At 48.5% G+C, this 12,692-nt stretch overlaps 1 protein-coding gene across 3 annotated transcripts in view; it reads right to left on the reverse strand.

Moving 5' to 3' along the window:
* The window catches only part of TGFB3 (transforming growth factor beta 3), a 29,888-nt gene extending 19,695 nt beyond the window's left edge, over positions 1 to 10,193 (reverse strand). Inside the window, exons 1-2 of one of the 3 annotated variants that reach the window (XM_064292773.1) lie at positions 9,927 to 10,193; positions 7,738 to 8,952 (exon numbers count right to left, since the gene is read on the reverse strand). In XM_064292773.1, coding sequence (XP_064148843.1) covers positions 7,738 to 8,224 — 487 coding nt within the window. In that variant the 5' untranslated portion in view covers positions 8,225 to 8,952; positions 9,927 to 10,193. Of the gene's footprint in view, positions 1 to 7,737; positions 9,837 to 9,926 lie in introns of those variants that run through there. The other 2 variants (XM_023546389.2, XM_003408785.4) reach the window with 2 other exon arrangements.
* Between the last annotated feature and the right edge of the window lie 2,499 nt (positions 10,194 to 12,692).

The raw sequence follows: 12,692 nt of genomic DNA on the forward strand, positions 1-12,692 counted from the left end.
TATTATTTTTTTTTTTAATTAGAAACCCATAAATATTTTAAGCCCGTGTTAAATGTTGAGAGATTTTATAGAAAGACCCAGATTTTTTGCTCTCTTGTGAAATGATAAGATCTAGTCAAGCTGGGGAATCCCTGGGTGGTGCAAATGGTTATTGGGGTAGGTTGCTGTCAAAAGGTTAGAGGTTCAAGTCCACCCAGAGGCACCTCAGAAGAAAGGCCTGGCTCTTTAAGAAAAAATCAGCCACTGAAAACCCAGTGGAACGCAGCTCTACTCTGACACACATGAAGTCTCCATGAGCTGGGGTCAAATTTGTGGCAACAGGTTAGTCAAGCTGGGCCCACCTCGCTGAATGCCACAATTGGCAGGAGCTGAGCAGTGGTTGCCCTCTTTTAATGGGGCAGTGTATACCAGGTCCCACCCCCACCCCCATCCGCTTCATGACCCCAAGGCCTAGTCCCCTGCTGTTCATCAAGATGTTCCTGCTGGGGCTTTTATTCTAGATGATTTATGTCACCTGCCTGGCTTCTGTAAGCCTTCTGTTTGAACCCCTTAAGAGCTCTGCTGCTAACCAAAAGCTTGGCAGTTCGAATCCACCAGCCGCTCCTTGGAAACCGTATGGGGTAATTCTACTCTGTCCTATAGAGTCACTATGAGTTGGAATCAACTTGACTCCAAGGGATTTTGGTTTTGGAAGGAAAGGTTTGCCCAAGTTCACTGAGTCTTAAGCTTCAGCGTGCTTAAGAATCAATGGGGAGCTGGTCGAAAATACAGATTCCCTAGGACCCCAGACCCAGAGAGGTAAGCATGGGTGGGGCCTAGAAATCTGCATTTTTTTACATTCACACAGCTTCTAGATGGCACTTAGAGAAACACTGACCTAGTGTGTGGCAGGCACTGGGGCTCAGAGCAAATGAACCCTTTCAATAGCAGAGTTCTTTTAATTTCCAGAATGAGTAAATCTGAATTCAGCAGCCTGGGGAGAAAGGCTAACAGTTTTCTCTTTGCTCGGGAGCTCTGGGTTTATGGTTGTTTTAGTTATGCCCTTTGTTGAAAACAACAGGAGTCTCCTGCCAGACACAGATAATCACAAGCCAGAAGATAAAACAAACACCTACATACACTGGTGATGTCTTGATAAGAAGGATGATAAAAGGACTGAAAAAGCTGTGCCTTTCCCCACCACATGCATTAGAAAAGTGTCTCCTCACGTCGCCTTAGAGAAATCCTGGAGAATTATAAAAGGGATTGCAAGGCTGTGCCCTTCATCCTCAGCAAAACTCTGTTGAATCATCCCAGATGTAATCATAAAACCCTTTCAGCTGTAAGGGAATTTAGAGATTATCTCTGACTTTACGGATGAGGAAACTGAGGCTCAGAGAAGTGACTTGTCCAATTTCACACAGCTATAGTTGCTTATGTGGAGCCCTGGTGGTACAGTGGTTAAAAGGTCAGCAGTTCGAATCCATCGGCTGCTCGTTGGAAACTCTATGGGGCAGTTCTACTCTATCCTATAGGGTTGCTATGAGTTGGAAAGGACTTGACGGCAATAGGTTTAGTTTGGTTTTTTGGTATAGTTGCTTATGAGTCCTTGGGTGATGCAAACGGTTAAATTGCTTGGCTGCTAACCAAAAGGTTGGAGGTTCAAATCCACCCAGAGCTGCCTTGGAAGCAAGGCTTGGCGATCTACTTCCAAAAACTCAACCATTGAAATAGAAATACCATATGATCCAGCAATCCCACTCCTAGGAATATATCCTAGAGAGATAAGAGCTAACACACAAATAACCATAGGCATACCCATGTTCATTGCAGCATTGTTCACAATGCCAGAAAAATGGAAACAACCTAGGTGCCCATCAACAGATGAATGGATAAACAAACTATGGTACATACATATAATGGAATACTATGCAATGATAAAGAAGAGTGATGAATCTGCAAAGCATCTCACAACATGGATGAATCTAGAGGGAATTATGCTGAGTGAAATAAGTCAATCACAAAAGGACAAATACTGTATGAGACCACTACTATAAAAACTCATCAAAAGGTATACACACAGAAAGAAACAGTCTTTGCTAGTTACGAGGGAGGGGAGGGGTGGGGATGGAAAAACACTAAATAGACAATAGATAAGTGGTAATTTTGGTGAAGGGTAAGACAGTACACAATACTGGGGAAGCTAGCACAGCTTGTCCATATATACATCCACACTCCCTGAGGGACCAAATTACTGGGCTGAGGGCTCTAGGGACCATGGTCTTAGGGAGCATCTAGCTCAATAGGCATAACATAGTTTATAAAGAAAATGTTCTACATTCTACTTTGGGAGTAGTGTCTGCGGTCTTAAAAGCTTGTGAGCGGCCACCTAAGATACTCCGCTGGTCTCACCCCATCTGGAGAAAGAAGAAAACCAAAGACACAAAGGAAAGATTAGTCCAAAGGACTAATGGGCTCCAACTACCACAGCCTCCACCAGACAGAGTCCAGCACAACTAGATGGTACCTAGCTACCAGCGCTGACTGCCCTGACAGGGATCACAATAGAGGGTCCCGGAAAGAGCTGGAGAAAAATATAGAACAAAATTCTAACTCACAAAAAAAAAAAAAAAAACAGACTTACTGGTCTGACAGAGACTGGACAAACCCTGAGAGTATGGCCCCCAGACACCCTTATAGCTCAGTAATGAAGTTATTCCTGAGGTTCACACTTCAGGCCCATAAAATAAGACTAAATGGGCATACTAGCCCAGGGGCAAGGATGAGAAGGCAGAAGGAAACAGGAAATCTGGTAATGGGAGAAACCAAGGTCGAGAAGGGGAGAGTGTTGACATGTCATGGGGTTGGCAACCAATGTCATAAAACAATATGTGTATTATTTAATGAGAAACATATTTGCTCTGTAAAACTTCATCTGAAGTACAATAAAAAAAAAAAAGGAAAAAGAAAGACATTATATGAAGAAAATAAAGTTTCACTTGCTGAGTGTGATCTTCTAGATGACTTCAGCATAACTGAGGTCCCTTCTTAGGGTCTATAATACTTTTTAATCAAGCAATAAACAAGACCCAGAGACAAGAGATGAAAAAGTGTGAAGACCTGTATTTCATACAAGTAAGTAGGGATCAGAATCAGCTGTAGTTGATCATCTTTTCAGAAATGGCAAATTTGAGACCAGAATCAAGAGTTGTTCAGTATGTGACATCCTTAGGTCCTACAGGCACTACTGAGATCCCTCATTACCCTAACCCAAGCTATGCAATCTAACCCTTATTTTTTCCCTCTCCCCAAAAATCAGACAGTTCCTTGATTAAGATGACTGTCATAGAAACTCAAGAATGTGGATACATGTCTTTTGTCCTTTATATTCTCTCTTTTTTTTTTTTTGCTTTTAAAATTTTATTTCGTTATTGTTGAGAATGTACTCAGCAAAACATGCACCAATTCAACAGTTTCTACATGTACCATTTAGTGACTCTGATTACATTATTCGAGTTTTGCAACCATTCTCAACCTCCTTTTCTAAGTTGTTCCTCCCCCATTAACATAAGTTCACGGCCCCCTAAGGTTCCTATCTAATATTTCTGTTGATCCCATATAGATAGTTCTTCAAAGAGCGTAATGCTCAAGGCAGACCTTTTTTTTTACTAGTTAAGCTATTGTTCAGTTTTAAGATGACTTTAGGGGTATTTTTGGTTTAAGGTTTAAAGATTATCTCAGGGCAATAGTTTCATGGGTTCAGCCACCCTCCATGGCTCTAGAAAGTCTAGAGTCCATGAGAATTTGAAATTCTTTTCTCCCCTTTTGATCAGGATTCTTCTATGGATCTTTGATCAAAATGTTCAGTAATGGTAGCCGGGCACCATCCAGTTCTTTCGGTCTCATGGCAAAGGATGCAGTTATTCATGGAGGCACTTAGTCACATATTCCATATCCTCCTCCTATTGGTGAGCAGAGACCAACTGTTATGCCTTGGATGGCCGCTTGCAAGCTTTTAAGACCCCAGGCACTACACAAGGAACTAAGAGGTAGAACAGAAGCACTAAGCATATTAGGCCCATTAACTGGGACGTCCCATAAAACCATGACCCTAAACCTCCAAACCAAGGAACCAAATCCCATGAGGTGTGGTTGTACATAAGCAGCCTCAGCAACTACTCTTTTATTTTTCTGTCATTGTTGTAAATATATCCATTACACAGCTTTTGCCGATTCAGCTTTTTACAGGTGTACAACTTATTTACCGCAATTACAATAATCGGCTGTGCAATCCTACCCTTAATCACTGTGATTTTCCGATCACTGTTAACCTCCCTTTCCCCTTCCCTCTTGCCCCTGGTGACAACTAATAAACTTTGCTCTCTATTAAAAACAAAAAACCTCAGTCACTGAAAAGCCTATGGAGCACAGTTCTACTGTGACACACATGGGGTTGCCATGAGCTGGAGTAGATGACAGGGCAGCTGGTTTGGTTTTTTTGATAGTTGCTTAATCTGCTGGAGACTTCGTTATATCGATAAAGAAACCCCTTTAATTGAATTAGGGAGAAATTGTGGTGGTATGAATCTCCCGGACAAAGATAAGCAGAGCTAAGAAAGAACAAATCCAGTTATCTCTTTGCCATCTGCCACCTGGGTTACTAAGAGCTCCTGTCCCCTCCTGCTTGGTCCAACATGTGATTCATTTATGTTTGTGAATCAAAGTCCTATTGTTGCCTAATGGTTAAAGGTAGGACTTAAAATTTATGTTTTACATATATGTTAGTTCTTAACAGCATGAGTCTTGCATGCCGTATGTTTAGGTTAACGTCCTTGCTCTGTCTGGGCAACTGACCTAACTGGAATATATCTCAGTCTCCTCATCTCATTCATATAGGAAAACAAAGGTCCCTATATGACAGAGGGAGCATTGGTGGGTTGGTGGTAGAATTGTTGCCTTCCATGTAGGAGACCCAGGTTTGATTCTCAGCCAGTGTACCTCATTTTCAGGCACCATCCATCAGTGGACCTTCAGTGGACCTTCCAGACTAAGACAGACTAGGAAGAAAGGCCTGGCTATCTACTTCTGAAAGTCAGCCAGTGAAAACCCTGTGGATCACAATGGCCCAATCTGCAACCAATCATGGGGTTGGCACAAGACCCAGCAGCATTTTGTTCTGTTGCATGTGGGGTAGCCATGAGTCAGGTACCAGCTCCATGGCGGCAGCAACAACACATGACACAGCAGAGCTAGAGGCTAGGCCCTGTTCTTTTTGCTCTCACCGTGGTGCCCTTTCTCTTGCCCCTCTGAAAATTACTTTCCTGCACTTAATCTCTCCAGAGAGTCCCCTGTCTCCTGGTCCCAGTTCCTACTGTCGCTTGGCTCTGAGTGTCTGTTGCGAGTGATGAAATGTGGATGAGAACAAGGCCTCACCATCTTTCCTGCAGAAGCTCTGCCACCAAGACCCTGTCTGTGCCCCAGACAGGCCCAGTGCCACTCCCGCCCGTCCTCACACCAATCCTACAATGATGACAATCAGCTCCCAAGCAGCATCTGCTGCGTCTGCATCTGCCCAATGCCTTCTTTATAATTAGTCTGCCTTGTGTGCCTGCCTCTCCAGGGCTGGCTCAGCACCTGACCAGCTGCAGGCGAGCCAGGCCCGTGTCTGCTCAGCCTCCTGTGTCACCTCCAACAGCTGCAGAGTCTGGGTTTGCTTCCTGTCTGCACCTGTGAACCTCTATGGCATCACCCATGTCCCACTTGGTGCTGACTCCTCGGTGCTGGCCCCTCTGTGACATCCCACACGGCATCCTGCTCACTGTGCCATGTTTGTCCTGGGCCTGGCCACTGCCCCATGGCCGCAGGGCCATTCACACCTGCTGCAGCTACTAAGTCTTGGTACTGTAGCCTGGGAGCTGGCCAGCATCTGCGGGGCCCTGCCCTGGCTTTTCCCACAGCTGTCCACCGAGTGTCTACCCCAGATCCATGTCCACCTGCACCTGTATGCCCTCACAGCCATCTGGCTCATTCATCCTCGGCTCAGGGTCCAGGCAGTGGGCCCTCTGACTCAGACTCCCTCCTCACTAGGACTCCTCCTCCTGCCTTGGACTCTTCTCAGGCCTTTCCTGCTGGCCTCAGCTTTCCACCCTCCTCCAATGTTCATGCTCATTCTCCTGTCACATGGGTGCCCAGCCATCCAGCAACTAGGTACCTTTGGGAACCATGGGCCAACCCTGAGCCAACCCCACCCAGAGGACCCTGGGCAGGGAGCCCTCGCTCTGCCTCGTCCTCAGGCCTCCGCCCCACACAGCAGCCACATCCAAAGGAAGGGCCTCCAGGCAGCCACAGGAAACAGGAGTGGAAACCCCTCGCCAGTAACCACAGGCTCCTCCGCCTGGTGTGGGCCAGCTCCAAACAGGGCCTTCACACCTTCAGCCAGACCTGGTCTAACTCATCAGCCATCCACTCTTCTCCCTTCTCTCCAGCCGGGTTCCTTTCAATGCCTGCCACCTTCACCCAGCCTGCTAAATCCCATTCCCCACCCCCACTCCAGCACTGCCCACCTCCCAGGTGGGTCAGGGCTGAGGTAGTCAGGGTGGCGAGGACACCTGCTGGTAGGAAAAGCAAACAGAGCTGCTCCCAGAGTCCCTGGCCCCCAAGTGGCTCACATTCCTCCCTCCTGGGCTGTCAGTTTCTCAACATCTGCCAAATTTCTCTCTTGTATTGGGGTTTTCAAATCCCCATTCAGTAAACACACATGACTTCCACACGTGTACAAACACACACAGACGTCTCACCCAGAAGCCTCCCTGCTTCTCTGCACATACAGGGCAGCCTCCTGGGAGGATACACTCCCAGACACACATGCCCTCTGCACCCACAGCCACACCTCCCACCCACACCCGCCGCTCACGCAGACACAAAAGGGCCGACAGCTCTCATCCTCACCTCTAGAGCCACAGTCCTGCTTTCCCCGTCCACAGGCCTGGAAGGGCCCATTTTGAGCACATTAATCTGTCTACTGCACAAAGCAAGACTCCCCACTGCCCTAAAGTACCTATCCCCGTGAACATATGCGTATGCCTTCACGCACACACCAGACAGCAAGAAGCTGTGTCTTGCCAGGGCTTCACCAGCCACTCTGTGGAAGCAAGATGTGGCAGTCTGCTTCCGTAAAGACTACAGCCTTGGAAACCCTATAAGGCAGTTCAACTCTGTCCTATAGGGTCACTATGAGTAGGAATCGACTCGACGGTAATGGGTACTGCACTCCTCTTCCTGAAAACTGGAAAAACTGAATTGGAGACATGCCACAATGACTTGAGAAAAGCAGAGGAGACCCTGGTCTCCAGACTCATAGGACTCTAAGAGCTGGAAAGAGAGCCAGCCCTGCCCCTTTATGGCACCCATATGCTTGCAGTTACCTATGTGATTGAATGTGCAAGAGCACATTTGTTTCCCTGGGCAGCACAATGCAATTCCAAATTAAAATCAGTCAAGGATGTGTTGTGAGTGCAGCAAGCTTCTGGGCTCCAGGGCTCCTGGCCTCCCAAAAGCATCCATCTCTAACCAGAATGGCTCTGTCTTCCTCCCCACCCACCTACCCAGCCCCAACTGCGCATCACACCTCCTGAGCCTCTGGGGTGGTAAACCCCAGGGTACCCTGCTGTGTGGCCACCATGAGTCCCCCCTCCGTTGAGCTCTCCACTCCAGATCAGACCCTCCAGAGAAGACACCCCAACAAGAATTGGGACTTACTGTGCTCCGCCAGCCCCTGGATCATGTCGAATTTATGGATTTCTTTGGCATAGTATTCCGACTCAGTGTTTTCCTGAGTGCAGCCTTCCTCCCTTTCCCCCTGCATCTCCTCCAGCAGCTCGCGGGTGCTGTTGTAAAGGGCCAGGACCTGGTAGGGGACATGGGTCATCAACGATGGCTCAGGGGGACTGGTGAGCCTGAGCTTGCTCAAGATCTGTCCCCTAATGGCTTCCACTCTCTTCTTCTTGATGTGGCCGAAGTCCAAGGTGGTGCAAGTGGACAGAGAAAGGCTGACCGTGGCAAAGTTCAGCAGGGCGAGGACCACCAGAGCCCTTTGCAAGTGCATCTTCATGTGCGAGCCGGGAAGAGAGGCTGGGGGGCGGCGAGGCCTGGCGAGGAGCAGACCCCAGCAGACGTGCAGAAGGAGGGAGGAAAACCAGGCGGCCTCCCCAGATCCCGAAGACTGAGGCTTGGCAAGAAGGTGCATGAACTCACTGCACTGCGAGAGCTTCAGGACTTCCAGGAAGCGCTGGCAACCCTGAGGACGAAGAAGCGGACTGTGTGCCTTGTAACGCTGGGATTCTTCTCCATGTGTCTAAACAGGTTCTGCTGGGCTCTGACTCCCGGCAGGCCAGGTGGAGGGCAAGCAGAGGGCTGGGAGGGGTGGCAAGGCAGCTGGGAGTGGGAAGGGAGCTGGAGTTTTTCCTTAGGTAAAAATAAATAGAGCGGATATCTGATATTGCCAAACGCAGCTTGGCGATGGGGAGAAAGCTGGTATTTCAAAGAAGGAGCAGAAGGACCATGTCTGGGTCCCCAAAATTGAAATCTTTGCCTTACCCTGAAGGAGAATAAGAAAGAAAGATGCAAAAGAAAAAAAAAAGTGAAATTAAAAAAAAAGTCAGATTACCAATGAGTAGGTGGGGAGAGGGGCTGGGCAGCTGCTGGCCCAGCTAAAGGTGGGGGCAGCACAGGACACACTTGTCTCTCGGGCACCCCATTCATGTTTTCTCTTTTGTTTACACTTCCTGGGGGCTTTCTAAATGACTTTGTTCACGCTGCCTCTGGTCTTCATTGGCTGGGATGTGGGGGTATGTGCAATTAGAAGGCAGGGAGGACAGGCCCCTGGAGAGCAGCCCCAGTAATCCACTTGGACGCAGGGTCACCAGCACCCCAGCTTGTCTTCTCCCTCGGCCATTGCTTCTCTTCCCTGCTTCTCTTTAAAAAATAAAAAGAAAAAGAAAAAAAAAAGAAGGCAGTTCACTGCACGCCTGTTCCGGGAAGCTGTTATTCCTTCTTTCTCAGGCTTCTTCCCCTATCTCTCGCCAGTCTCGCTCATTCCCTTGGACTTGGCTGTCTGCTTCCCTCCCTTTCTCTCCCTCCTGCTTCTCTCCCTCTCTCCTTTTCCCTCGCTCCCTCTCTCAAACACACACACATGCACACACACTGCTTTCTCTATTTCTCTCTGCTGAAATTTTATACCTCCCTCCCATGACGTCTCGGGCCTGGGGTGGGGGAGGGAGGGACCAGCGCACGCAGCCTCTTTTGCTGCCCGATTTTAATGTTTTAAACAGGCACAGAAAAAGCCGAGCCCATTTGAAAAATACTTTGCGAGTCCTCGCGTTCGAGGTGGTAACTAAACTTTTTTTCCCCTCTTGGAGTCACTCCCGCTACACGTTGACTGTTTTTCTGGAAAGTTACTCCGATGAATCCCCTCCCTCCTGCTCCCCAGACTCCTGCGCCCTCTCGCCAGCTGTCAGTCCGTCCTCCCCTCCCTGCCCCCCGGTCCGGGCCGCCCCGGTGCCAGGCCGGACACTGGGCAGGGTCAGGAGGGACAGCCGGGCCTGGCAGGGGCGGCCGTGCCCACCCGCGGGTGGGGTGACGCCGGGCCTGGGAGCGGGGTAGGATTCAGCTCCCTGGCCATCCTGGCTCCGATTCTTCATTGACAAGATTGGAGCCGGGCGGCTGGCTGAAGCTTGGAGACGCTCCAGGGACAGTGAAAAATGGTGGCGTTTGCCGGAAGACCGAGGGTGCCCTCTGGCGAGGCGAGGCCGCCAGTGAAGGCAGCTCTGCTGTCGGGAGCCGGGAATGGGGGGAGGGTGGGGGCAGGGAAGGGGCTGGGGGCGAGGGAGAGAAAAACAAGGCCCCCGGCCCTTGGGGAATAAGCCTCCCTCTCGGCCAGACGCGCGTACAAGTGCACCTCTCCCTTCCCGGAGCCGCGGCTCTGGAGCAGCTCTCTGCAGAAATGTCATCCAGATGTTCGCAGCCGCCCTCCCCGCCGATGGTTCCGCAGGGAGCTGCGCCAGCAACGCAAAGTCAGCAATTGGCCCGCGCCCATTTCCCAGATGGGTGAGGGGAAGTTTTTCTCCTCCTTCGTTCCTCTTCTCCGCCTAAGTTTCTAGGTCTTTTTCCCATGAGAAGATTAGGGAGGCTCAGGCATATTGCTTTCCCCCCCAAAACAGGGCTTGTCTCTGAACCGGTCACTTTCCTGGGATACAGGGTTGTCCCCCCCACCTCACCCGGCCACCCCGCCCCACCTCACCCCAGTTCCTGGACCCTTGCTGAGAGGTCTGGCTTCTGCTCCTGAGTCCCAGGTCATTAACTGAAAGAATGCTCATTGCACCCCCAGATCAATGGTGAATCATTTTACAGTTGAGGAAACTGAGGCACAGAGAGGTTAAAACGCTACACTGCTTGTGAGTGGTGGAGGTGATAGTGACACAGTAGGTCCAGTGCGCTTAGGGTAGCCATTATTTTCATTTACAAAACCGGTGAGGAAACCTAAGCAGAGAAAACTTGAAAGTAAGTTGCCTAAGGTCACATAGCTAGTAGGTGTTGGTGCTGAGATTTGGACCCAAAGTGTCTATTGCCAGAGTCTGTGCACTTGACCACTATGCTATACTACGTCTGGAATTCCACCATCATTCAAGAAACATTTTCATGATTTCCGAGTGCCAGGTACTGTTCTAGCCTCTGGATACGGCAATGAATAACACAAACCAAAAAACTCTGCCTTCATGGATCTTACATTCTAGAGGCAGAGTTGGGGTGGTGGGGCAGGCAATAGAAAAAACCAAACTCATTTCCATTGAGTGGATTCCAACTCATAGTGACCCTATAGGACAGAGGAGAACTGCCTCATAGGGTTTCTAAGGCTATAAGTCCTTACAGAAGCAGACTGTCTGTCACATCTTTCTCCCACGGAGAGGCTGGTAGGTTCAAACTGCCTACCTTTTCATTAGCAGGCTTTTGGTTAGCAGCCAAGTGCTTCAACCACTGTTCCACCAGGACACCTGGAGGAGGCAGTAAACTAGATAAATATGTAAGTTATGTGGTATGATAAAAGGTGAGACGTGCCATGGAAAAAAATTAAGCAGGGAAGGGGGATAGGGAGTGCCTAGTTTGGAGGATGTTGAGATTTAAAATAATCAGGGAAGGCCTTACTGAGGAGACATCTGAACAAACACACTTGCAAGATGGGAGGGGCAATTATTAAAGTCATATCCTTCTGGGCTCCACCTCTACCAAATCAGAGTCTCCAGGGATGGGGCCCCCAGCACACGTATTTTTAACTCCATCCGTGAATCTGATGCCCAGTAAGGTTTGGAAGCCACTACTCTGCGCCTTCTCTCTGCCCAGGAGGAGCACCATTCTCCTTTTGCTTTCAGGAAGTTGGGGGAGAAGTGGGAGTGAAGATCTCATAACTGGTTATATGTTGGTGGCAGTGGTAGTATGGCTGTGAGCCTAAAAAAAAAAAGGAAAATCCAAAAATTAATGCCTTCTTCTTCATCTGGTGTCCGTGAAGAAGGGAACAAGGTATTCATTGATATCTACAGTTCATCCATCTTAGATTTTTTGTCAATGCATGTTTCTTCAGATTAAAATCTAACAGTATTTTCATCAGAATCAGAGTTAGGGTAGTAAGGGATCTTAAACTAACCTCTAAGGGCAATTTCAAGGGCAGAAACTTAGGTCCAGAGAAGGCGCTACCCTAATTACGCAGATAGGATCGGAGTTAGGGTAAGAACTCAACTCTGCTGACGTCCAGGCCAATGCTCTTGCTATCACAAGACAGCCTACCCAATAAACATGTGTGGAAAGAATGGTGGAACTGAGTCATTTACTGGATATTTAAAAAATGCTTGCAATCTGGTCTTAGGGCTGCCACCCCCACTTCCAAGCCCTCGCTTTTAATCCATGACTGGGCTTACCCCCAGCATGATACTGGAACATTGCTCACTTTCAGGGCCCTGAGTCTATCTTCTGAGGGTCCTATCTGACTAGTGCCAGGAACCTGGCCAATGATGTTGACTTGGGGATCTTACATGGACAGTCAACAAAGACTCAAGAAGACTAGCACCCTCTGCCTGCCCCATTGAGCTGGGAGTCTGAGGACATCTCCCTCTGGCTGTCAAGAAGAATGGCTGGCACCCAGGAGTATGTGCTAGAGAAAAATACTCCAGTAAGATCTGGCCACAGAAAGGCACCCAGCTCTGCCACTTAGCACCCAGGTGATTTCTCACAAGCCCTTTACCCTTTTTGCTACTTACTTTATGGGGTTGCTGGAGGAATTAAATAAGATAGCAAACCTTTGTATTTTTGAAGGTTATTACTACTCAGTTTCTTCGATGTATTGGTTCAGCCTTTTTGTAAAGTTCTTGAAGGCAGGGATTGTGTATATTGTATTTTCATAATTCATTGTAAACCATTTATTAGCTGTGGCACCATGGGTAAATCTCTGACACGCTGGGAGCTTGTTTTCTTATCTGTCAAATGCAGAAAATACAACCTATCTTGCTTCCCACAGAAAGTTGTTACGCTCTTCATGGAGAGCTAGTAACTGTGAATTTATTCTGTATATTGCAAAGAGCTATACAAATGGGAGAGATCAGTATAATTACTATTAAGACCATAAGACCCACTGCCGTCAGTCGTTTCTGACTCATCGCGACCCTATA

This window comes from Loxodonta africana, chromosome 10 (genome assembly GCF_030014295.1).
Source record: "Loxodonta africana isolate mLoxAfr1 chromosome 10, mLoxAfr1.hap2, whole genome shotgun sequence".
NCBI classification, from domain to species: domain Eukaryota; kingdom Metazoa; phylum Chordata; class Mammalia; order Proboscidea; family Elephantidae; genus Loxodonta; species Loxodonta africana.